Source organism: Onychostoma macrolepis, chromosome 16, assembly GCF_012432095.1.
Source record: "Onychostoma macrolepis isolate SWU-2019 chromosome 16, ASM1243209v1, whole genome shotgun sequence".
Taxonomy (NCBI): Eukaryota; Metazoa; Chordata; class Actinopteri; order Cypriniformes; family Cyprinidae; genus Onychostoma; species Onychostoma macrolepis.
The window spans coordinates 34,827,583-34,854,021 of record NC_081170.1 but is presented as its reverse complement, the minus strand read 5'-3'; the positions used below and the strand labels follow the sequence as shown (position 1 = coordinate 34,854,021).

At 41.4% G+C, this 26,439-nt stretch overlaps 2 protein-coding genes across 8 annotated transcripts in view; both read left to right on the top strand.

The window, feature by feature from the left end:
- Positions 1–8,845, top strand: part of adamtsl4 (ADAMTS-like 4) — a 63,497-nt gene extending 54,652 nt beyond the window's left edge. For both annotated transcript variants that reach the window (XM_058746752.1, XM_058746751.1), the window contains exons 11-17: positions 1,469–1,598; positions 2,483–2,687; positions 3,909–4,082; positions 4,198–4,377; positions 5,667–5,846; positions 5,925–6,069; positions 6,151–8,845. In XM_058746752.1, coding sequence (XP_058602735.1) covers positions 1,469–1,598; positions 2,483–2,687; positions 3,909–4,082; positions 4,198–4,377; positions 5,667–5,846; positions 5,925–6,069; positions 6,151–6,281 — 1,145 coding nt within the window. In that variant the 3' untranslated portion in view covers positions 6,282–8,845. The remainder of the gene's footprint in view (positions 1–1,468; positions 1,599–2,482; positions 2,688–3,908; positions 4,083–4,197; positions 4,378–5,666; positions 5,847–5,924; positions 6,070–6,150) is intronic.
- A 367-nt stretch (positions 8,846–9,212) lies between these two features.
- Positions 9,213–26,439, top strand: part of celf3b (cugbp, Elav-like family member 3b) — a 63,303-nt gene continuing 46,076 nt past the window's right edge. For 4 of the 6 annotated variants that reach the window (XM_058746568.1, XM_058746567.1, XM_058746564.1 and 1 more), the window contains exons 1-3: positions 13,508–13,752; positions 14,843–15,060; positions 17,155–17,237. In XM_058746568.1, the coding sequence (XP_058602551.1) occupies positions 14,916–15,060; positions 17,155–17,237 (228 nt within the window). In that variant the 5' untranslated portion in view covers positions 13,508–13,752; positions 14,843–14,915. Of the gene's footprint in view, positions 9,406–13,507; positions 13,753–14,842; positions 15,061–17,154; positions 17,238–26,439 lie in introns of those variants that run through there. The other 2 variants (XM_058746566.1, XM_058746565.1) reach the window with 2 other exon arrangements.

The window sequence follows — 26,439 nt, the reverse complement described above, 5'->3', positions numbered from 1 at the left end:
CTGTTGTTACAATTATTCATGTACAGTGCATTATAAGGTGCATTACAAGGCATAATTAATGCATTAAAACTACTTTTATAATGCATTATACATAAAGGCTTTACCAAAAATCTTACTGACTACATATTCTATTTTGTGAATGACGTCTCTCTTTAATACATTTGTAAATCCATGGTTCAACTCAGCATGTAGCTGTGCTTTAGATTTTACAGTGGTTGACAGCACACATTACTGCTTTGAGAGGCTCTTCTTTAAACCTGTGATCCAGAGTGGACGTGGTGGATTAATGCTGTGTTTATTTGTAATAGGAGAGCTGGAAACACTCAGAGAACATGAACCCATTGCCTACTGACATGAAGAAAGCCAAGCGCTGTGGAACAGGGCATACATGTGCCAAACTGTTAGGGAGTTTCTCTGTAGGGCTCTGTGTGTTTTTGAGGGGTTTCTCAACTGCTCACCACTGGTTTTGATTAATCTGATTTGCAGAGTGTGAATTTGCTCTCTGCTGTCTCCTTCTGGTGTGTTTAAAGAGCTGCAGACTGACACAGTGCTCATATGTTAGTGGTGTTTGCTCAGAAAAACATTACCATTACTATTGCTCAGATTTAGAGTTAATGATTTAAACAAACCCCTAAACTTATAGTTCACCAAAAATATTTATAAAATGTGCTCACCCTCAGGCCATCCAAGTTTGTTTCTTCATCAGATTTGTAGAAATGTGTCTCTGCATCAGTGTCTCAGCAATGATTGCTCTGCAGTGAATGGGTGCCGTCAGAATGAGAGTCCAAACAGCTGATAAAAACATCACAATAATCCACACCACTCCAGTCCATCAGTTAACATCTTGAGAAGACAAAAGAAACAAATCCATCATTAAGACATTTTTAACGTCGGATGCATAATCCATAATAGCGCTTCCTTCAGTGAAAAAGTCCATCTCCTTATTCTCACATCAAAATTTGTTTTGGACTGTTTTGGCCTGTAAACGGTGCTTGATAAGAGGCATTAATGAATCATTTGTTTCTTACAAACACGCAGCTTTTTGCTTCACAAAATGTTAACTGATGGACTGGAGTGGTGTGGATTATTGTGATGTTTTTATCAGCTGTTTGGACTCTCATTCTGACGGCACCCATTCACTGCAGAGCATCCATTGCTGAGACACTGATGCAATGACACATTTCTACAAACCTGATGAAGAAACAAACTTATCTACATCTTGAATAACCTGAGGTGAGAAAATTTTAAGATGATGTTTATTCTTGGGTGAGCTATTCCTGTAAAAGTGAAGAGAAAAAAAACAAGGAATCCGAGCAATATCTAGAGACGAGATCATCACAGAGACTTGATGGAAGTAAACAGCTACTCAGAACACCTTGCCATTTACACCACTTGCCACTAAAAATGCTGTACTATGTGTGTGTTTGCTTGTTTTTTGATGTGTGCATATGTGTTTGTGTGTATTCAGGCTCTCAGTACAGAGAGATTGTGTGTGTGAATCGACACACAGAACAGGAAGTCCATGAGAGGAGGTGTGACTCCGCAACCAGACCTGCGTCAGAGGAGGAACCGTGTAACATTCATCCCTGTCCACCATTGTGAGTAACTCTGCATGTGCATAAACTACTTTCTTTTTTTTTTTTTTTTTTAGAAAGAAATTAATATTTTTATTCAGCATGGATGCAATAATTTGATAAAAAGGGACAGTAAAGAAGCAGCACAAATGTTTTCAGCATTGATAATAATGTTTCTTGAGCAGCAAATCAGCATATTAGAATGATTTCTGAAGGATCATGTGACACTGAAGACTGCAGTAATGATGCTGAAAATGTAGCTTTGATCACAGAAATCAAAATTACATTTTGTTATATATTCCCATTATAAATAGCTAATTTAAATTGTAATAATATTTCAAATTTTTACTGTTTTTACTGTAATTAAATAAATGCAACTTTGGTGAGCAGAAAAGTCTTCTTTCAATAAAAGACGCTGCGTGTCGGGTGGTTCTTCGCCTCCACGTCATGCATTCAAATCGTTTAATGCACAGCTAGCCGTTGATTATCCCTTACATATATATATATATATATATATATATATATATATATATATATATGTATGTATGTGTGTGTGTGTGTGTGTGTGTGTATTAGTAAGTATGTTTATGTATTCATTACCATCTATTACAAAAATATTCCAGGTTAAATACAACGTAAGCTCTGTTGGCAGCATGTGTGGCATATAACTTTCCATTAAACACTGTTCACAATAAACAAAAAGAAGTTCATCCATCTAGAAAAGTAGTAACTTTACAGATTAAATAGGAAACAATTGATTTGAACCATGCCTGTAAGGTCTCTTAAAAACATGCTCAGGTTTCTGCTGTTCCACATCATACACCACAGACTTTCTGTATGAATATATTAGGGTTGCTGTATAGTGTGTATCTCAGTGAACCTGTGTGTGTGTGTGTGTGTGTGTGTAGCTGGGATATGGGTTCGTGGTCCGAGTGCAGTGTTTCTTGCGGCTGGGGTGTGCAGCAGCGTCACATACAGTGCAGGCAGAGTTTTGGGAATCGCTCAACCATGGTTTACCCTCAGCGCTGCGCCAGTCTCACCCGTCCCAACGCCACGCAGCCCTGCCACCCACGCGTCTGCTCGCACTGGGAGATCAGCACCAACTGGAGCATGGTAAGACACTACAGGTTATTTATTTACTGTTATTTAGTACATAAATTGAAGACAGTTTGCATTGTGAAACCCTCTCATAAAAGTTGTCATTAAACTCCTTTCCCTTGTGCATTAATTTAAAAGTTACACAGAGGTCCTTAGAGAGAAAAAAAACTTAATTATGATTTTTTTTTTTTTCCCGACATCAGTCCTGGGGTGCGTTTCCCAAAAGCAACTGTGGTCGCAAGTTACCAATAGAGGTCAATGGAATTAACGACCATAGTTAGCGATGCTTATGATCAGAAGGCACCTCTGATCATAAGATTTTAACCCTTTAAATGCTGGTTTCTTTACATAAAAATACTGTTGTTTTTTTGGGGGGGGGTTTCCACATACAAAACGCTAAGTAGTTTTTTGTTTTGTTTTATTATTACTACAGTCCTCGGTAAGTCAGTGATTGGAAACAACATTGTGATGTATGTATTATTTTTTGTGCAGTGTCAGAAAAAAAAAATAAATAAAAAAAACATTCACACACACCAATTTCTCAGTACACATACAAATCAAACTCTGATATTCATTCATTCATTTTCATTCAGTAAACATTTCCAAGTATTGCCAACAGAACGAAAGCCTATTAGCAAAGAATGCCAGATTTTATGCTTAAATGGCAGCATGGTTTAATATTGCAGTTTTAATGGTTTTCAGTGATGACATTTTTGATCTTGAGTGTATAATAGATTTATACTTTTTTTGCAAAATGTATGCTTTTTGCCTTAACACAGCCAAAAATATATATTAAAAAAAGAAAAAGGCAAAAATGTCCCTAAGGATGCATAAGGCTTAAGCCTCCAGTGCAGCTGTACACTGTTTTGGTGTTTGCACTATTCTTTGTCTCGCCACAAGCATTGCATTTTTAAGATTAAAAATAGTCCAAATTTTTAAATGTGTCTTGTGAATTGAGACCCCTGTATTGTTCCATATTGCTTTCTGTGTAGCTGTTTCTTGTGTTAATGCCTCCTATGAAACGTGTTTGATCTGGGTCAGATGAATCCAAAATCAGGACTTCCTTAAGACTGATTAGTTGGCTAGTTGATAAGGCAACCTACTGACTAGCTGATTTAGAAAATGTGGTTTTGTTCTAGTCTGTAAATGTGTGTGTGCGTCCGTGCGTGCAAGTCTGGTCACATAGCCTTGATTGATTTGTCTGTGTGTGTATGTAAATGTGTCTGTTTCCCACAGTGCTCAGTGGATTGTGGAGTGGGAAAGAGAACCCGGAGCGTACGCTGTGTCAGTGACCATGGCAACACTGTGAATGACAGGGAGTGCAGTGACAGGCTCCGCCCACAGCGCACCGAGGACTGTCACATGGGTCCTTGTGTCACTAACTGGTACTTCACAGACTGGACAAACACTGTGAGTAGTGAACAGTCAGATTCATGCTTGCACTTGGTTTGCCAAAAGGTGATTTGATGAAATTACTTATTTATGTAGCAATGTGGATGATTGTTTCTCTGTCTTTCTCTGTCAGTGCTCTGCGACATGCGGGCCGGGCGTCCAGCGTAGAGAGGTAGTGTGTTTGACCGGCGGAGGCAGGAGAGAAGGAGACGGAGGAATGGAGTGTGGGGGGGAGAAACCAGCTGATATGAAGGCCTGTAACGGGGGACCCTGTACACCCACCCACCTCTGGTACACCGGACCCTGGGGACAGGTGAGGGCCATCTGCCTACAGCAAATATCAATGAATTATATTCCAATGTTAAGGTCTATGTTAGAATACAATAGAAGAACAAATCAAAGAATGAAGAGGAATAGAATAGAATAGAATAGAATAGAATAGAATAGAATAGAATAGAATAGAATAGAATAGAATAGAATATTGTCAAAACACATCAAATTAAATAGAACAAAAATATAATTGACCAATGAAGAATAGAATGCAAATGAAAAGAATAGTTTAACATTGCACAGAATAAAGATGAATAGAATAGAAAAAAATAAATGTAGAACAACATAGAATAGAACAACTGTGTAGAGTAAAACAAGTCAATTAGAATAGTTTTTTTTTTTAGTTTTTTTTTTAATAGAATAATGTAAAACAGAATAACATCAAAGGAAGCCTAATAAATTTAAATAGAACAAAACAAAATATAATAGAAAATGATGAATGGAATAACAGTGAATAGAACAGAATAATATTGCATAGAGTACAGATAGAATAGAATGGATAAATTTAAATGTAGAACAATGTAGAATAATTCAACATAGTTCAATAAAGTTAAAATAATTCAATCAGAACATTCTAAAAATAGAATAGAATAGTGAGGACTATAATAACCTCAAATTAAACTAATTAAACTGATTAAAATTAAATAGAACAAAATGAAATGCAAGAATTGAACAATGCAGAATAGAATATAATTTAATGAATGAATGATGTTAGAATAAAGATTAATAGAGTAGAATAAAGATGAATAGAATGGTGTAGAATAGTCAATTAGATTAAAGTTTAAATAACCCCATTAGAACGTTCAACAACAGAGTAGAATAGTGTAAAACATAATATAATCAAATAAAAATCTAATGATATGGAATCAAATTAAATAAAACAAATGAAATGCAATATAACAATGTAGACTAAAATTAAATTAAGCTGCCCAGAATAGAATAGAATAGAATAGAATAGAATAGAATAGAATAGAATAGAATAGAAGTTAAACGTAGAGCAGTGTCAAATTGAATCAAAAGAATAATACAGGGAAGAACAATACAATTAGTATAAAGTTAATTGAATTATAAAGAATAATTAACTTAGAACATTGTGAAAAAATATGCAACAATGTAAAATAGAATAGAATAACATTGAAAAGAACAGAGTAAAGTGGCATAAAATAAAGAAGACTAGACTAGACTAGACACTGAATATTAAACAGGCACAGAGCAGCCTTACCTCAGCTGTGTAAAGACACCTTCTGTCTCTGGACTCTCTCTGTTGAACAGTGTAACGCAGCGTGTGGAAACGGCACCCAGCGCAGGGACGTCATCTGTGTGAAGAAGACAGGAAGTGACTTCACCGTGAGCACTGCCGACAAGTGCTCACACCTGGAGAAACCATCTCCAGTGCAGCCGTGTGAACTGCAGCCCTGCAAACCACAGTGGTTCACCACTGAGTGGAGCACGGTGAGGACAACTTCATCTCTCCATCCATCTGTCCTCCCTTCTTCTGCTGTCACTGACTTCCCCTCTGTGTCTGTCCAGTGCTCTCGGTCCTGCGGTGAAGGGGTGCAGACGCGGGAGGTGCGGTGTCTCACTGCAGACAAACAGTACAACGCAGCCTGCGATCTGGACTCTAAACCTGTGCATGAGCGCTCCTGCAACACCATACCCTGCAGTCCCTTCGAAGGTGTGTGTGAGAGTATTCTTGCATTCTTCATGATGATTCAGATTATAATCCCTCTCTCTTTTTCCATCTCTCTCTTTGTAGATGAGAACTGTAAAGACAGACGACATAACTGTGTAATGGTGGTCCAGGCTCGACTCTGCGTTTACTCCTACTATAAGACCGCCTGCTGCGCGTCCTGCACCCAGAGTGCTCAGCGGGCCAAAAGACATTAACCCTGCACAAGTCACAGAGACATCAGGTTCAGAGATTCACCACCAGAGCCAAAACTCAGCCAATCATAGTTCTATCAGAGGAAACAGCCAATCAGAGGCCATTCAGGTTCATAAGGAATTTCAGGAGAGAATTCCAACTTGAACTGAGCTGAGATCAGGATCCCTTTAAAGAGAAAGTTTTCAAATGTTACCGCATATGGGCTCATAGGCTCAAATGATTGACAGGAGCTCTTTCCCCATTGATGACGAGTGTTTAGTACACTATACTGTCAAATACTCAACCATTCCTTAAATCATCTTTAAACAAATGCACTGAAGTCGCAGGTCCACATTCTGGACACGTGTATGAAGATATTGCCAAGTGGGAACAATTCTAGAAGTTGCCTTTGTGCTTTTGTCACACATGAAGTATTTCATAACGGTTTACTTTAATTGCAAGTAAGTGGATACAGAATCTGGTATTTGAACTAATATTCTGCCTCATTTGATCGGTTTATTTGTGCGACTTAAGTATAAACATGCAGATAAAACATTAATTAAACACACATCAATTAATGTGTGTCCTTCACTCCTAAGTATGTTGCATTAGCACTAAAAACATACTGTTTTTGTTAGTAAATAAAAAAGCTAAATATTTTCCAATTAAAATCATGAAGATACATCAAAATTACATACTTATTGCATAAAACTTGTGAGCGGCGATACATTTTTACGTAAACATTGATCCTCCCCTCAGAAACAGTGCCTTTGGCCTTGTCTCAGTCCTCTAAATGGTCCTTAATATATCAGTACTTCAGCAAGGACATAAATATTCCAGCATAAGTGCTCATGACTGTCTAAAAATAGCACACTTAGTGCTGACAGTCAGTCCTACATATCATATTTGAGTGCAGTGTGAACAGAAATCTGGAAATCTACTATGAATCTAGTTCATCATTAAGCTATAAAGAGAAGATGAGCATAATGATCAGCTCTCTTTATTTGATTCAGTCTTTATTTCTTTAGGTTTTGTCTGAATGTATATCAGTGCTTTTAGTGTTTCATGTTTTTGTCCATTTTTGTTTGTGTTTTTGGGCTTTATTGTTATTTCTGGCTGTTTTTATTGGTTCCCACATTGTAAATTAAAGCAATATTTCGCCCAAAAATAAATGAAAACGTGCTCACCCTCAGGCCAATCAAGACGTAGATGAGTTTTCATCAGGTTTGTAGAAATATGTGTCTGCATCAGTGTCTCAGCAATGGATGCTCTGCAGTGAATGGGTGCCGTCAGAATGAGAGTCCAAACAGCTGATAAAAACATCACAATAATCCTCACCACTTCACCTTCAGTTAACATCTTGTCCATTATTTCAGATGTTTTAAGTTTTAAGCATATTTCTCTCCTGGTTCAGATGAGGTGACTTTTTCACTAGAGGAAGGATTATTATGGATTATGGACTTGTATTTTAGCCGGAAGCAATGGTTTGAAGTTAAAATGTCATCATTCACAAGACATTAACTGATGGACTGAAGTGTTGTGGATTATTGTGATGTTTTTATCAGCTGTTTGGACTCTCATTCTGACGGCACCCATTCACTACAGAGCATCCATGGGTGAACAAGTGATGTACTACTAAATTTCTCCAAATCTGATCCCATGGACAAAAAAAAAAAACTCATTTACATCTTGGATGGCCTGAGGGTGAAGACATTTTCAGATCATTTTCATTTTTGGGTGAACTATTTCTTTAAAATATGGCCATTACAGAATCAAAGCCACAGTAACATTAACGGTTTTAAGACATTATTTTAAACCATGGAGCAGTGTTGTTGTGCATATTGTATTGTGTAATATAAGGCCTAAAGGGTTGCTGTGGATATATGCGCAGGCAGAATGCATTTAGGGCGGCATTATTTGTGTGGATTTTTCATTGCATTAGTAGCCTATTAAATATGCAAAAAGTATAGTGATTTCAGCCAAAGTCAGGTACAATGCAAGACCATTGCCCTAGATCAAACTGAGGTTAAAGTAATCTCTAGTGTTAGAACATGTGAGCTTTCTGTTACTAGTCCATAGTCTATAACCACTAGGCGATCACAATCTTGTATGCAATGAGCAGTATGTCAATGAGCATTTGAATATATAAATGAGTAATAACAGAGATGGGATGGATTTTTGTCACAGTAACTTGACTCCAGGCAAAAACAATTTTTAATTTTAGTATATACATACAGTCAGTTGTGTGTGTGTGTGTGTGTGTGTGTGTGTGTGTTGCTTGTGCGCGGGTGTGTTTCATGTCTGAGAGTTTATGTATATTATGTATATTATCACATACCTTTAGACAGGTAGCAGATACTCTTTAGAAGAATAAAAAGATGCTTTTATATATAAAACAGGAAACATAGCTATTTATCTATGATAAGATACATATAATTTATTTTTTTTCTTATATGGATCAGTTACTGTCTTTGAAAAATTCAAGATCAACTTGTTGCTATACATATATGTTGCTTTGTTGTGGAATAAACAGTGTGTGCAGATTTTACAACAATTATTATTCATAATAAACAAACCTAAAACCATACTACTGTTTTGTCATCTATGCAGAAGTCAATATAAACATTTTTTTATTACATAAAAGTTAACGATAATTGCACAATAAGTCAAGTTACTCCTAATGGGATAAAAAAATTCTAGCATCGTTTATTTGCAAATGACATTTGAAATACAGTGACAATCACAAATAATTTTTGTGACCACTGTATGTGGAAAAATATTAATACAACTTTAATGTTTAGCTAAACTAACACTATATAATGATGTAATGTCAATTAGTGATATTAGCGAAAGTTCACTTATTGAGCGCAAGACAGAGTGTATTTCTACCGTCACGTCTATACTACTCGACTGCAATGCTGCAATCTCTCCAGCAGATGACAGTGTGCTAGCGCGCGCTCTGCTCGTTCACTTGAGCAATGACAACTGTGTTCTAATCGTCTGTAATCAAGGCAGATCTTTACCCAAGAACACCGGCCGGCCTGAGATGATACAGCAGGCCATGTGCCCGTCTAATGTGTGACCTCAGAAGAGAAGAGGAGGGGTCGGGATCTGGTGGCACTGGAGGCAGATGGTGACCTTTTCACAGTAAATCACTCTGAAACCTGTCACATCCCAGCAGGCGCATTTGGGTCAAGGGGCTCCGAGAGAGAACGCAAGGGTTAAAATGCACCACCGTTTCGGCTGCAACAACACACTAATCGTTACATTTGTTATTAATAATAAGCAGGATAAACAATTTTATATATATATATATATATATATATATATATATAGATAGATAGATAGATAGATAGATAGATAGATAGATAGATATGGTTCATTATCTTTCTTAGGCTGTCAAATTGCATAAAGTTCTAATACATAATTACATTTATATTTTAAAGTTGCGTGCTTATGTATTTTACAAAGGCTTTTTCATCCATTTAGATAGCCGGAGCAATCTGTTTTATAAATTCTCTTCTAACAGGAAATTGCGTTATGATGAGCTGCCTGGATACATTAGTTAATGACTCGAGATTTTCTAGAAATGACAGCAGTTGTAAAGCGCGCGTAACTTCAGCACCACGGCCAGAGCTCAGCGCGAGAACAATAGGAGCTTCAGGGACTGTCAACCAATAACACCATCTCATCCAAAACACAAACTAACACTTTACACCATCACAGGTGTGCGAGATTAAAGGGATAGTTCATGCAAAACGAGAATTTGCTGTTTATTTTTACTCACCCTCAGCCATCCAAGATGTAGTTGACTTTTTTCTTCAGTAGAACAGTAAAGATCTTTAGCTGAAATTGGGGTCATTGTTGATTCATAAAATTCAAGTCTGTGGCTGCCGGTTGTTATGTCGATTTGTGCTACCCTGTCAGAATTTGCTACCTCCCATTAAAACAGTAGGTAGTACAATTCGACAATGAAAAATGCTACCAATCAGATTATGGTTTATTAAAGCCTACAACTACCCCTGTCAGTCCTGTGTCCTGTGTTTCACACTCTCTTGTGCCCATATTTGGTTATTTTCTTGTCCTTGTTTAGTTTGACTAGTTAATTATTTTCCAGCTGTGTGTTGTTAATTATCTTGTGTATATAAATCTGTTTAGTTAGTGTCGTCTGGTCCACTCGTTACGTTCCTTGTGTTCCTGTGTGTCTCAGCCCTGCCTTGTATTGCTCTGTTGAGTTGGATTAAAGACTGTTTATATTTGAGTATTCTATGTCTCCGTGTTCCTCGTTCCTCCCCTCCGTGTGCACCGTGACAGAAGTTCAGACTTAAAACTGAAAGTGAGCGGCACCTTTTTTCACGGTTTTGTTTTCCCCGCGGCATGGAAGTTGCCGCTCGTCATTTCGCCCTAGCCTGCTGGAATTCAGCGTGGGAGCGCTGCGAGTCCGCTGGCTGTGAGTCTGTCAAGTTCGCCGGTCGCTACGAAGATAAGCCTACTGGCTGCAGCTCACTCAAGCCTGCCGGTCAATCATCAGTCAAGTCTGTCGGCCGATCATCTGTCCAGTCCGTTGGCTGCGGCTAACCCAAGCTCGCCGGCCGCTCCAAAGTCAAGTTTGCGGGCTGCCGCTCGCTCACATCCGCCAGCTGTGGCTCCCTCAAGCCCACTGGCCACTCCAACGTCAAGCGTGCCGGCTGCGGCTCAGTTCACTCCGCTCCAGTGTCCTGACCAAGAGTCCAGTGTAGGCTCCAGCCCCTGACCAGAGTCAAGTCATGAAGTATTGTCCACAAGAACATTTTTAATCTGTCTTGTCGGTCTTGTCTTGTCCGTGGAGGCTCGTCTGGGGCAGGCGGTTCATGGCTATTCATGGCTGCGGAGGCCATTCCCAAGCCACCTGCTTCTCTTGTTGCTTCTATAGAAGCGGTTCCTGAGTTAACCCTGAGAGGGCCCCTGTCACCACATTCACCCCAAGGAGGGCTGTGGATCTCATGTCATGCCCAGAGAGGGCCTCAGCTTCTGAGCCTAGTTCCCAAGTTCAGCCCCATAAATTCCCCAAGGATTTTTTTTTTTTGGGGGTAGTAGGGTTCAGGCTGCAGTGGCCTCCTGAACTTCCTGATCCGCCAATGGCGCCCCGAACTGTCTGTCAGAGCGCCCACCCCCCATGGACGCACCTTCCAGGGGTGGGGAGTCATGTCAGTCCTGTGTCGTGTGTTTCCGCCCTCTTGTGCCCATATTCGGTTATTTTCCTGTCCTTGTTTAGTTTGATTAGTTAATTCTGTTCCAGCTGCGTGTTGTTAATTATCTTGTGTATATAAATCTGTTTAGTTAGTGTCGTCTGGTCCTCTCATTACGTTCCTTGTGTTCCTGTGTGTCTCAGCCCTGCCTTGTATTGCTCTGTTGAGTTGGATTAAAGACTGTTTATATTTGAGTATTCTACGTCTCCGTGTTCCTCGTTCCTCCTCGTTGTGTGCACCGTGACAACCCCAACCCTAAACCCTTACAGTAATGCAAATACAGGCAATATTGATGTGGGCATGCACAGTAAGCCCTGGTAGGACAATCTGATGGGTAGGATAAAATGTCAGGTCACCTGCAGGTGATAGTCAAAAGCATATACTGACAATGCAAAATTAATACCCGTGGCCCCTGACGATATATTGAGGTCTAATGACGTGAAACAATCAGTCTGTGCAAGAAACTCAGGGCTTCAGACTGCGACCATATTTTCTGCCGGTGCACTGGCGCGACCACCGCGTTATTCAACTATAACATGAAATAAACAAGAAATGTTGTTTCTTCCCCCCCCCCAGTGCTACCAAATCTGCTCCTGGCGCACCATCTGCAGAACATAGTGGCGCTCGTGCCACCTCATGTTTACATTTAATTTATTGTTTAGTTGTTTTTTTGTACTGGACACATAATTTGTTTGCATCTACGAATGTGTTCTTGTAATGAGTAATGTCAAGTAATGAGTAATGTCAAGTAATGAGTAATGTCATATCCTGAAATTAAAAGAATAACACACATTGTAATTTCTATGATTTAAGGTGTGCCCCTAATTTTTTTCTTGTGCTTCTAAAAAATTTAGGTCAGGGGCAACAGTGTTCCTAGTAAGAATAGTTAGTCTGGACTAAAGATTATTTACATTATTACCTAATTCAGAGCCTCAGACAAACAGGGAAATACGATTTCATCGCTCTTCGGTCCGAGTTGTTTCCTCAGTTCAGAGGAACTGGAGCACTGAATCAGTTCAGTCATCACAGGATCAGATACGCCGCTATTTCGGCTCGTTTCGATTCGGAGTGACCATCAGGCATCTGAAAGTGAGTTTCATTTGAGTAACTTGTAGATCTGCTGCTCGAGCCGTGATCTGTTTCAGACGTTCAGTCCGATTTGGTGAACTCAGTGCATCTAAAGCTGCTTTCACGTGCTATCGCAATTATCGTAAATACCAGTTTCCTAATCGGAAATTGGACGTGAACGGCCTCAGAGAGGCCCTATTTGGCCAATTTCCGACTAGGAAACTCGTATTTACCATAATTCCGATAGCACGTGAATGCAGCATAATTCACTAAAAAGAACCAGTTTTGAAAGAATAATTCATTCGCGAACCAGACATCACTCCGGATCGTTTGCCTGAGGCTCTGGATTACAGGTAATAATGTTGTGAATGATGTTAAGTTTCTTGCACAAACCGAACATTTTGCTTCATAAGACTCAATATATGGTCAGGAGCCATGTGTATTAATTTTTTCTTGCCTGTATATGACTTTTTTTTTTTTACTCTCAGAGTGAAGGTAGCCATTGACTTTCATTTTATGAATCACAAAAGACCACAGTTTCAGCCAAAAATCTTCTTTACTGTTCTACTGAAGAAGAAGGTCACCTACATCTTGGATGGCCTGAGAATGAACAGCACATTTTCATTTTTGGGTGAACTATCATTTTAAGGGGTTTTAGCTTCCTCAAAATGAATTAAAACAAAAAGAGGTCTGAAATGTAACAGCATTCTCAATGAACCATAAAAGCCCTTCAGAGTGTGCTACTGTCAGATGTAGGTGGAAGAGGATCTACAGCATAACAACACTCTGTCGCTGTTTACTGCACTGATAAAACATGCATAACTTATAACTTAGCTTTCCTAATGATATTGATTGAAATGCGAGTCTGTGTTGTAAATTACAGACGTTCCCTGCCCGTTACATCACGAGCTTGACGAGCGCTCGTGAGAGGGAGACACCGGCGTGACGTCACATCGAGAGGAGCGTTAATGCAAACAAGAGCAAACGCAGAGTAACCCGCGCTGAATGAGATGCGAGCAATAACACATGTGTGGTGAAAGAATATTTCGAGTGCATTGTTTTATAGCTTACAGCGCAATTTACATGAATAACAGGACGTTATAGCAGAGATACCGGCAGAAACTGTGATTTTACGAGCTCGGTTGACAGTGAGTGGAGGGATCATCCGAAGATTGTGATAATAAAGACATCCCTGTAGGTGAGCTGTTTTCGGTATTTATCAGTGTGTGTGCTCCTCTTGTGTGAACGTGGACCGTTATCCGTTAACAGAGACGGAGACGGACAAAGAGCTTTAGAGCCCCGCCGCCTAAACAAAGGATGCGCTCGTTCATACTATATGCGCGTGTTTATTTATATTGATCTGCGTTATTAAAGATCTGCCATCATGCTGGAAATCATAACCGTCTTTGTTCTGTTGAGCGTGCACAGATGCCATATTGTTTTAGTGGCTATGATTTGTATAATTGCTGGCAAACGCAAGAGCTTTTGTTGTACTGTTTCTCGTTATTGTTCAGAATTCAGAGCTGTAATGCATAATTTGTGCTTTTTTTTTTTTTGTTCATTTAATTATTTATGAAATAGTCAGTTGACGTCCAGTTTGTATGCCTCTGTTTTAACACAGGAAGAACCATAGTAAAGTAATGAAATTTTGTAACCTAATTGGTTTTATTTAAGTCAGATATATGAATCAAAATAGGTCACACCAATGAGGTCATTTTAAAGGGTCGGATTTTGGGGGTACAGTAGCCTATATTTTCTTACTTTTTACAGTACCAGTATTGATAATTCTTTACAATAGCCTATGTTGACTGGTTACAATAATAAACATGAACTGACAATGAACAATACCCAGTATTTATTAATCTTGGTTAATGTTCATTTTTACATATTAACAATAAAAACAAACAGTGTCTTTTATAAATTAGTAATAACCAGTATGGCTACATAAATAAAAAGTATTGTGGTTACGCTTTATTTTAAGGTGTCCTTGTTATAGTGTAATTATACATTTAACTGCATGTACTTACTATATGGTTAGGGTTACATGCATATAATTATGCATAATTTTTGTTATTATAATAGTAAGTATGTGTAACGTGTAACAAGGACACCTTAAAATAAAGGGTTATTGTTTATTGTCAGTTCATGATCACTAATGCATTAATATTAACATAGAATAACACTTCACAGTAAGGTTTTATATCACATAAATGTCTCAGAAATGATGCATCAATTGAAGATCCATTCATCCGTTCATTCATTGTTTTGATCACACCCCGCCTCCGCAGGCACCATCCACACCTCCATCCTCTCTCTCACGCACGTTCATCTCGCCTCTGACTTCGTCCAAACATCGACCCAATGAAGGAGCCCGACGCCATCAAACTCTTCATCGGGCAGATCCCACGCAATCTGGACGAAAAGGACCTTAAGCCCATCTTTGAGCAGTTCGGCAAGATCTACGAGCTGACTGTGATCAAGGACAAGTACACAGGCGTGCACAAAGGTAAGGAGACGCATGAGTTCACACTTCAGGAGGGGACGGGGCTGAGCGTTTCTCAGTCACGACTCGCATGTGTAGAGTGCATTTGAATAAACAGTGTGATGTAACCCTTTCTTTACAGTGGTGTTCATATGCATGCTCATGCTACACTCTGAATGTGATTCATTCTAGCCTCTGAAGTGTTTATCACCCACATACAGGGGCATCATGCAATGCATTTTCTTTTAGTAGTGCAGTATAATTTTAGTGCATTTAGTAAATGTGTGTATATGAGTGACGTTTTTGTCATGGGCTGGGCGGGTGTGATGTAGAGGAAAGTAGCAGCAGTACAAGCGTGACGGTGCAGAGCATGAGTTCTGTGTTACTATAAAAAGGGACAGTATGCTGTATATACCAGGAAAGCTCTCTCACCGTCTCTCTGTTGTCGTCTTCATGAACTCCTCTTGCTTTCTGTGCCCTGTGTTTGAGCATTAGGTTTCCACTCTGCGATGTAACTCTGTTTTGGGTGTTTGCTTACACTCGTGTCATCCAGGGCTGAATGAACCCTGTTCGGGGGCTTGACCAGGATTTAATCATGTGGATTTCTTAGTGGTTTAAGGTCGCTGAGGTAATACAAGAAGAAAGACCTTAAGGGAATAGTTCACCTATGCATTATATGCTGCAGCTACTCACTCTCAAATTCATATGAATTTATTTCCTTTGTGGAACACAAAAGGTGTATTTTTGAAGAAAATTGCATATTTTGAAGAAAATACGCAGTCCACATCTTTTCCGATTAAGGCCAGTCAAGCTCCAGGAAGTGGTCATCATCATGACTCATGCACTATAGTCCTCTGAAGTCATATGATGAGTAAGTAGTTACTCACTGAAAATCTTTGCGGCAGCTTTCAAATCATGTGTGCTGGCATTAGATGAGTTTGCTGTCAACGACATTTGGTCTTAAAAAAAAAAACATAAAACACCCAATGGCAAGGTGTACTAACCTGTTCCTGGAGGACCAGTGTACTGCAGAGTTTAGCTCCAACCCCAGTCAAACACACCTAAACCAGCTAATCATGGTCTTCAGACTCACTCGAGAGCTGGTTGAAAAGAGTAGCTGGGCTATTTAAAATAAAATGTTATGTCATATGTGTTTGGAGCAACATGTTTTATTATCTTTAACTAAAAATAAAACATTTGCATTACTTGAACATGGTATATATATATACAGTATATACACTATGTTTAGACCCAGTGGTTGAGTTACTGCCTAGAAGGTTGGGTTAAACATTTAAACCAACCGTTGGTTGAAAACAACCCAGCATGTGTTCTGTCCAGTATTTACTCAGCACTAGGTTGTATTTAACCCAGCATTTTTTAGAGTGTGTATATATATATATATATATATATATATATATATATATATATATATATATATATAACACTGAAATAACGTTTTTGTTTTTGTTTAGTTTATTTGAAGTATTAAAATAACTAAAACTAAAAACTTACACTTAAAAACTAAATATGCATATATAAAAAAATGATAAAACACAACAAAGTTACTCAAAGTTAAACGTTAACTCAACTGAAAATGAAAACAGAATATAATAAATAAAATCTAGTTCAAAATATTAACAAACACAATCACACTGGCCCAAACACACACACTGTTCTACAGAGGCATTTGTTGCGTTGTTTTGTGGTTTGCATTTGCTTTTACATGTAGAGTTTCCAATCACAGAAATGAAGGCATAAGCTATCGCCTGATTTCTTTGTAGCTTTGTGTGTGTGTGTGTGTGTGTGTATAAGAGAGAGAAAGAGAGTTCAGGCTGGGCCATCCCAGAAGCCTCACTGGGATAATGTAATGAGTTTGAAATTACATTTCTGTCATTCATAATGTGTAATCATGCTGCATATATTCTATAAGAAGTACAGAAAAAAAACTTATACAAAAGCTTATAATGAATTTATATAATTAATAATAATATTTTGATATGATTGATGATGATAATAATTTTGCATGAATGAAAATGATGTCTATTTATATAAATAAAATCTCTGCACACATAAACTGTCAATGTCAATGAATACAAACAGTGTGTCTTTCTGTCTTAGGATGTGCCTTTCTGACGTATTGTGCACGGGAGTCAGCCGTTAAAGCACAAAGTGCTCTTCATGAACAGAAAATCCTGCCAGGGGTGAGTCCTTTCTCTCTGTGTGTGTGTGTGTGTGTGTGTGTGTGTGTGTGTGGGTGGGTGGGTGGGTGGGAGCATGACAGGGGTCCCACAACATTTGATCCCCTTTCATGTCCTGCCATCTCTGTGTGTGTGTGTGTGTGTGTGTACTGTAAACACATCCAGACTGGGCTCAGCTCAGAGAGTGTGTGTCCATCTGTATTACTCCACTGGAGTGACGAGCTGTATGCATCCACGAAGATTATTTGGATTATTACCCACACCTTTTCAAGCTGCAGGCTCTCAGAAATGTGCCATTAAAATGTAAACGCGGTGCAGAGCAGAGCCGAGAGCGGCTGTTTGTCACAGAGCGGGACTGAGAGTGATGACAGGGGGATGGAGGGTTGGTGGGGTGCAAATGCAGTAATTAATCCTATTAGCAGCGTGACACCAGGCTGACCTTTAGCTGAAGATCACTCCAACAATCTTCTCTCTATCCTTCCACTCTGCCTCTCTGACAATCTTTGGATGAAGAGTTACACCCTTTCTTCTGTTTCTTGTTTCTGTCTCTGTCCCCCATTTGATGTCTTTTTTTTTTGTCATTTTCCTTTTGGATCTCCACATTTTTCTCTTTATTTCTGTCCTGCTATGTGCTCAAAAGTGATATTGGTCTGATATTTTATCAGATGTTATGTTGAAATACAGGCGATCCCTGGTTGAGGGTGACAGATGGCCCTTTCTGTGCATCACTGAAGCACAAACACTGGTTTAATTTCAGAAAAGACAACAAGACAATGGGCAATAACTGAGGGCAGCCAAAGACAGACATTATACTGCTCGCAGCTTTTCCTTTCATTCCGTTCTTTCTTCTGAGGAAGCATCATGTTAGTGATGAGTGTGTTTGTTTATGTGTGTGTCGTGGCCTCGCTGTCCTCTGGGAAGTGCTATTATGAGCAGTTCACTCAAATGCTTCTGTGTGTGTGTGTGTGTGTGTTTTCACAACAGGACATTTGTGGGATGTTTAGTTGACTTTGGTCAGCAGTAGTGATAATACCGTATTGACCCGAATATAAGACAATGTTTTTTTCTTGGAAATACATCTGAAAAAACGCGGCCATCTTATATTCAGTGTCTAGACTTTGACATGTCAATAATACACCCACAACAATAGGTGGCGCTAAATACATGTAAAACGAGTGTGCCATGAGATATGTAATGTAATGTGTGTTGTAAAGATCGTGAGTGAAAACAAAAGAAAAAGAAAAGCTTACAGCGGCACGAGTCGTGACTGTCATGTTAGTCTGATGGGACCAAACTTCCTCTGTAAGTGATTTTAAAACATAAGACAGTACTCAGATTTGAAGACTACAATAAGATTTCACTTCTATTGTTAATAAAATTTTCGTAGGCTACTATGAGATGGATAGCCTAAATGTTATATAATTCAGATGAGCTACCTGTTATTTTTATGGTATATCAAAAAGTGTATATTTTTCAATGTCATTGTTGGTACATTTTACCAGTATTTACCATACTTTCAAAACAAAAATTAAAATAGGAATAATATGCAATATGAAAATAGTTTAAGAAAAAATGTGTTTTACAGAGAGAAAAAAAAACAACAACAAGATTTGGTTTTCAAAAAGCCTTTTTCCAAAAGGTACATCTGGAAAAAGGGGGGTCGTCTTATATTCGGGTCAATATGATAACACAGCAGTTCTGCTTTTATACCCATCACTGCTGCATTACATGCTCTTTGGGTATGTTTTAGGAGTAAAGTCCACACCAAGAACAATAACTATAATAACTACATAACAATTGTTAACTATAACAATAACTATATTAGTGTCCACACTAACAGATAACTGCAACCTGGTCTCATGATGAAAACGTACCTCTGGGATCTTTTTCGCAAGACGGGAAATACTTACCGCCTGTAATGGTCATGGACTTTTAGTTGTGTTTTTCCCTGTTCCTGATCTCCTGTCTTTTGTTCCTTTGACCTAGTTTTCCTGAGTTGCCCTGATTAGATATTCTGTTCACCTGTGTTCAATCAATTATTTCATTAGTCTCTCTCTTGCTTTTGTATAAATTCTCCCCATTTCTGTTCTGTCCTCGTCAGTTATTATTTGTGTCAACGTGCTTTGTTACCCTGCTCCTAGATTCCTTGTGTTCTCTCTGTGGATTATAATTAAAAGACTGTTCTTGAAGTTACTCCTTCGTCGTGTGCCTTATGAGACAGCAACATGTTACAGAATAACTGACCACAAAAGGTATAGTTTTGTGGAGTTTTTTTCCCTTGCCTTTTGTTTTTTCCCCATCATGGATTTACCTGCTGTCCAACTCCTCTGCCTCGAGCAGGAAGACCGTTAACTGAAGGATCACACCAGAGACTTTTTGGATTTGGCATGCCAAACTCACTATCTGGACCTCTCGGTCAGGCCGGTGAGGTAGACAACATAAAGCGAGCAATCCAGATAGTGAGTTTGGCACACCAAATCCAAAAAGTCTCTGTCCAAGGCACGCCTCCCAGGGAACGGTCCCCGGGAGAATTTTGCCGCTTTTGTGGAGTGGGTGCTGGATGGAAAAATGGACTATATTTCTCTGTCTGCCCCTTTGAAGAGGATATCTCCAGCCCCACTCCCAAACCAGAGACCAGCCAGCTGTCATCCAGCAGCACAGAGCAATTGCCTGACTCCACCGCAGACGAAGAGCCTGAGCCCGCCGCGACACAAGAGCTAGCGTGCAAAACTGCGACTGAGCCTATCATCGCCCCGGAGCCTGAGCCTCAAGACCATTCTGACCAGGTGCGTGAGCCGGTAACATCGCCCGTCCCCGAGGGAGTTTTGGTGGAGATCGAGGGCTTGGAGGGAAGCCCCACCCACACTCCTACCACTGAGGGTGAGCTGCAACTGGTTACTGGATATTATGAGGAACTTATGAACATTTTTCAAATGGACCTGATTGACTGGTTTGGAGAGGTTGTTCCCAGTTCCCCTGAATCTCCATTGCCCCCTATGTCTCCTGAGTCTCCGCTGGTTCCTTCCAGCTCTCCTACGTCTCTTGCGTCTCCGCAGGTTCCGTCAAGATCTCCTCTGTCTCCTAAGCTCCCCCCCAGCCTCCCTCTACCGCCTCCTCTGAAACCAGCCAGTTCCTCAGCCCTGTCTCCGCTGGTGCCTGTCAGTCCCTCAGATCACCCTCAGTCAGAGCCATCCGGGCGCTCTGATCTGCCTCTGAACTTCCAGTCTCCAGCTCCGCCTAGGCATAAGGATCCCCTGTCTCTGCCTCCAGCCTCCGAGTCCTGGAATCCACCTCAGTCCTTCGATCCATCAGTTCCGCCTTGGCTCCTAGCTCCCTCGTCTCCACCGTGGCCCATCAGTCCACCAGCTCCACCGGGCTCCCTCGTCCCTCCAGCTCCTCCTTGGTCAGTCGTCAACCATCCGCCGCCTCGGGACTCCACCCCCCCCGGCTTCGCCTCGTCACTCCGTCCCTCTGGTTTTGTCAGGCTCCTCCTTCCCTCCAGCTCTGCCTTCGTCAATCAGTCTCTCCGGCTCTGCCGCGGTCTTCAGGATCCCCGCCTCCGCCTCAGTCTCCTGAGTCTTCAGCTCCACCTTGGCCCTCCGGATCTTCAGTGTCGCCCTGGCTCTCCGTCTGCTCTGCTCCATCCTGGGCTTCTCTTTCATCAGCTCCGTCTCCGTCAGTTGTTCCCATTGTATCGTCAAGGCCTTCTCCACCATGGCTCCTCGTCCTGGTTGGTCTCTGGACCAACATCTGGCTCCTCCTGTTCCTGGCTCCTACCACCTTCTACTCCCCCATGGTCTCTGGACCAACATCTGGCTCCTCCTGCTCCTGGCTCCTCCCACCTTCTACTCCCCCATGGACTCTTTTGGACCCTTTAGGTGTGTTCGACTTGAAGCAGTGCTGCGCAGAATGATCAGTGTATGACATCAAAGTACCGCGAGAGCCATAATAGAGCAGATAGATCCTTTTGCTTTCGAATCACTCATGGTACTTTGATGTCATACACTAATCATTCTGTGCAGCGAACAGTCGCTGTTCAAGTCGAACACACCTTTTTTGTTTCAGAATTTTTCCTGCTCCACGCCCTCCTCCAGAGCCCCCACCCTCCCTCCACAGTTGGACTTCTGTAGGCGCAAGGACGTGCCTTCCGGGAGGGGAGAAAACTGTAATGGTCATGGACTTTTAGTTGTGTTTTTCCCTGTTCCTGATCTCCTGTCTTTTGTTCCTTTGACCTAGTTTTCCTGAGTTGCCCTGATTAGTTATTCTGTTCACCTGTGTTCATTCAGTTATTTCATTAGTCTCTCTCTTGCTTTTGTGTAAATTCTCCCCATTTCTGTTCTGTCCTCGTCGGTTATTATTTGTGTCAACGTGCTGTGCTACCCTGCTCCTATATTCCTTGTGTTCTCTCTGTGGATTATAATTAAAAGACTGTTCTTGAAGTTACTCCTTCATCGTGTGCCTTGTGAGACAGCAACATGTTACATGTTACACAAGTAAGTTTCGTGATATATTCGATGTGAAATGTCCGTTGAGTGACGCTATAACTCTTATGCTCTGTGACGTTTTAAAATAACATACCATCTGCACTACACCTAAACCTACCCAGTAGTATGAACAAAAGCGAATGTTACGAAAAAACGTAATTGCAAGCATGCCGTTTTAGCTTGTTTTTTGATCTCTCATCTTTCAGCTCTTTCATCGTGAGTCATGTTTTTGACGGGATTCGTACCCAAGGATTGGCATCCTAAGTCCAACTGACCGTTTGCAAAGACCTTGATTGGCAGGTGATCTGACCAATCATAATGCCGAATCTGCCATCTTGTCCAACAGCTACGGCCGGAAACGAACATTAAACTAAATTTTCTACTAGGGCTGTCAAAATTAATGCATTATTAACGTGTTTACGCAAATTGATTTTAACTGCACTAATTTTATTAACGTGCGATTAACGCAGCGCGCATTTTCTGTTTGACCCGTGGCCTAACCTGTAGTTGGAGAAATGGAGATGCACAGTGTTGCCAACTTAGCGACTTTATCGCTAGATTTTGCAACTTTTCAGACCCCCCTTTTTTTTGTTTGTTTTTTTATAAAAAAGCGCCTCTTTAGGGTTTGCCCAAACCTTATTTAGTTTCTGAGACTCGCCGGTACTGCCGCACAAGCGCGAGGTCTCTCTTTCCCACTGCGCACACTACTCTCTCTGTGCGTCTGCATTGTTCAGCGAGTGGCGGAGAGGAGCAGCGCTTTCAGTTAAACAAGATATTATGTTGCTTCTCTAATTTTACATGCAAGTATAGCCAAAATCACAGCACAGCTATTGTCTTTATCTTATGTGTAGCCTATTTCATTTTATCAGACGACGGCTCGATTATCAGGATTTTTGTGCAGATTAACATCTCGGAAGGGAGAGCTATGTAGTCTTAAATATATCAATGAAAACAGTTTTATTGAGAATTTAGCTGCATTACAAATGTAATAATAAATAATAAATGTACATTTTGCATGTTCAGAAGAAGTGAGCTGCTCTGTCATGCGAAAATGTAAACAGGCTTGTGTGAGTAAATTGCTTAGTGCAAATAAAGAGAAGTAATGGGAACCTGGTATTTCTATGTTCTTTTTTCATGTGTCTAATAGACATGAACAAGTTATTTGAAAAACATCTATGACCTTTGAAACATGTAGTATTCATGCTCTATGCTAACTATGGTTTCACTAATGATAAACAAACATTTGCATAAAGCACTAGGGGTGTAAATCAGATGGCTTGTCACAATACGATACGATATTGATTCTCATACCCAGCGATACGATATTTGCCGATACCTCAAAAAATTCTACGATACGATTACGATTCGATTCGATACAGGAGTATATCGATCGATATATTGATATTATATACTTATTTAAATGCAATTTAATGATATTATATACCTATTTAAATGCTATTTTAACTCACAAATGCAACCAAAATATATAACATGAACATTTATCTGAAATTTTCACATCCTGTAACCCAATTGGGATATTCACAAAAGGTTATTTAGTCATGAGCAGTAAGCACTTGCATTTTTCTTTGACAGCATTAGATTTATTATTAGTTTACTTTCACTTTAAAAATGAAAGCAATGATTTTGTCAGGTGTGAGTGATAGAGGACTCAGATGCAGAGTAGAGAACGGAGAAAATTTATTTCTCGCCACCAAAATACAAAATAACATAAACAATAATTAACAGCTGCTTAAGGAAGTGGAGATTCCAGGGCTGGCTGGCAGCGTCTGCGAACCATACAAGCTGCTGGATCTCCGTACAACGAGTCCTGCAGCACAAGGGAACAGAAGGTCAGAGAAAGCAGCATAAATCTTACACAGAGCACTAGCCAGGACAAAATCTACTCACAACGCGGAGCAGGAAAGTAGGGACATATAAGGGAGTGGGGGAAAGACAGGCTTGATCTTAGAAACATGGAAAACCAGGTGGATCTTCTTAAATTGTGGGGTTAACCTTTGTAATTTGAGCCACACCATCACTGAGCACCTTGGCAATAATAAACGGTCCAACAAATTTGGGTCCCAGTTTACGTGAGGGAAGTCTTCTGACCTTCTGACCACACACGTAAAGTGGAGGCTTGGTACGGTGATGGTCCGCCGACGCCTTGTTCCTCTCGCCAGTCCGAGTGAGGGCTTCTCTGGCGACCCTCCAAGTACGGAGGCATGTCTGAATAAACGCATACGCGGAAGGAACAACGGCATCGGATTCTTGAGAGGGGAATAATGGTGGCTGGTAGCCTAAACAGCACTGGAAGGGAGATAAACCCGTAGACGAGAAAGGGAGGAAGTTATGCGCGTACTCGACCATAGTTAACCTGGAGCTCCAAGTGTGATGGTTCGGCCGACGCCACACAGCGCAGAACACTCTCCAAATCCTGATTGGCACACTCAGCCTGACCGTTGGTCTGCGGGTGATATCCGGAGGATAGGCTCGCAGTCGCCACCCCTCTGTCGACAGAACTCTGTCCAAAATTTAGACAAAAACTGGGGACCCCTGTCAGAAACCATGTCCACCGGGAGGCCATGAATACGGAACACGTGATCCAAGACAATAGTCGCTGTCTCCATCGCTGAAGGTGATTTGGGTAGTGGAATAAAGTGGGTCGCCTTCGAGAACCTGTTCACCACAGTGAGGACTACTGTCTTGCCATTAGAGGGGGGCAAGCCAGTAACAAAGTCCATCGCTATGTGTGAACAGGGTCACGAAGGGACCGAAAGCGGCTGGAGTAGCCCTGCTGGGGGTCGATTGGAGCCCTTACCCGCAGCGCAAATCGCACAGGCTTTGCACGCATAGAGCATCCCACACCACGGACGGCCATCAAAACCGCTGCTTGATTAACCTACAAGTGCGAGTCGCTCCAGGGTGGCAAGCTAGGCTAGAGGAGTGTCCCCACTGTAGGACGCTAGTTCGGAACGACTCGGGCACGAACAGCAGACTCTCTGGGCATCCTGCGGGAACCATAGCATCGCATAGCGCAGTGTGGACCCTGGACTCCACCCCCCAGGTGACCACTGCCACAACCCGTTCGGGATGCAGAATCGCCACGGGGGGGTGGGACTGGCCTTAGCTTCAAAGATCCGCGACAGCGCGTGAGGTTTACCATTCTTAGAGCCTAAGGATAAGAGGTGGTAAACCTGAAACGTCCAAAAAAATAGTGCCCAGCGAGCCTGCCTGGAATTTATTCTTTTAGCGGTGCGGATGTACTCCAGATTTTTATGGTCAGTCCAAACGATAAACAGAAACCCCGCGCCCTCTAACCAGTGACGCCACTCCTCCAGCGCCAGCTTGACATCTAGTAACTCCCTATTCCCGATGTCGTAGTTCCGTTCCGTGGGGGTTAGACGATGGGAGAAAAAGGAAGGACATCGTAGGGATGTATTCTCTCATCTGAAGGTGATCTCTGAGACAAAACTGCCCCCACCCCCACCTCGGACGCATCCACCTCCACAATGAATTGCCGGGACGGGTCAGGGGTCGTTAAAATAGGAGCCAAAATAAACCGACTCTTCAAACTCTCAAACGCAGTTAGAGCCTGCGATGACCAACAGAACTGTTTCTTAGTGGAGGTGAGATCCGTCAGAGGAAGGGCGACCTGACTAAAGTTCCGACTGAACCGTCTGTAGAAATTGGCAAACCCCAGAAAACACTGGACCGCTCTACGACTGTCTGGGGTGGGCCAATCAGCAACAGCTTTTACCTTGGCAAGATCCATTCGGATACCTTCAGGTGAGAGAATATAACCCAGGAACGGAACCGACCATGCGTGAAACTCACACTTCTCCACCTTGGCGAATAAACGATTCTCCAGCAGCCGCTGGAGCACTCGCCTGACGTGCTGGACATGATCGCGCTTGTTCTGGGAGAAGATCAGGATGTCGTCGATGTAGACAAACACAAACCGATCGATCATGTCTCTGAGCACATCGTTGACGAGTGCCTGGAAGACCGCCGGGGAGTTTTAAAGGTCAAACGGCATGACCAAGTATTCAAAATGCCCAGTATGGGAGTTAAAGGCAGTCTTCCATTCGTCCCCCTCCCTAATCCAAACCAAGTGATAAGCACTGCGGGGGTCCAACTTCGTAAAGATGGTTGCCCCCTGCAAAAGCTCAAAGGCCGATGACATCAACGGCAAAGGATAACGATTCTTTACCGTGATATCATTCAACCCCCGATAGTCTATACAGGGGCGCAGTGAACCATCCTTCTTCTCCACGAAGAAGAACCCCGCCCCAGCTGGAGAGGAAGAGGGATGGATAATGCCTACTACCAGAAAATCGTGAATATACCTCTCCATGGCCTCCCTGTCCACGCCGGACAGAGAGTAAAGGCGCCCCCTAGGTGGGGAAGTGCCAGGCAACAGGTCAATCGAACAGTCATACGGACAGTGCGGAGGCAGAGATGAAGCTCGGGACTTACTGAACACCGTTCTCAAGTCATGGTAAGCCTCCGGTACATCTGCCAGGCTCACCGGCTCCTCCTGTAACACAGAACAGGATATAACCAGGGAAAATGCAGCACCCAAACATTGGGCCAAACAGAAAGGGCTCCAAGCCAACATGGAACTGCAAGCCCAATCAATGTGGGGGTTATGTTTAACCAACCAGGTGTGACCTAACACCACTGGAGCGGTGGGTGAGTGAATAAGGAGGAATCGGATCTCT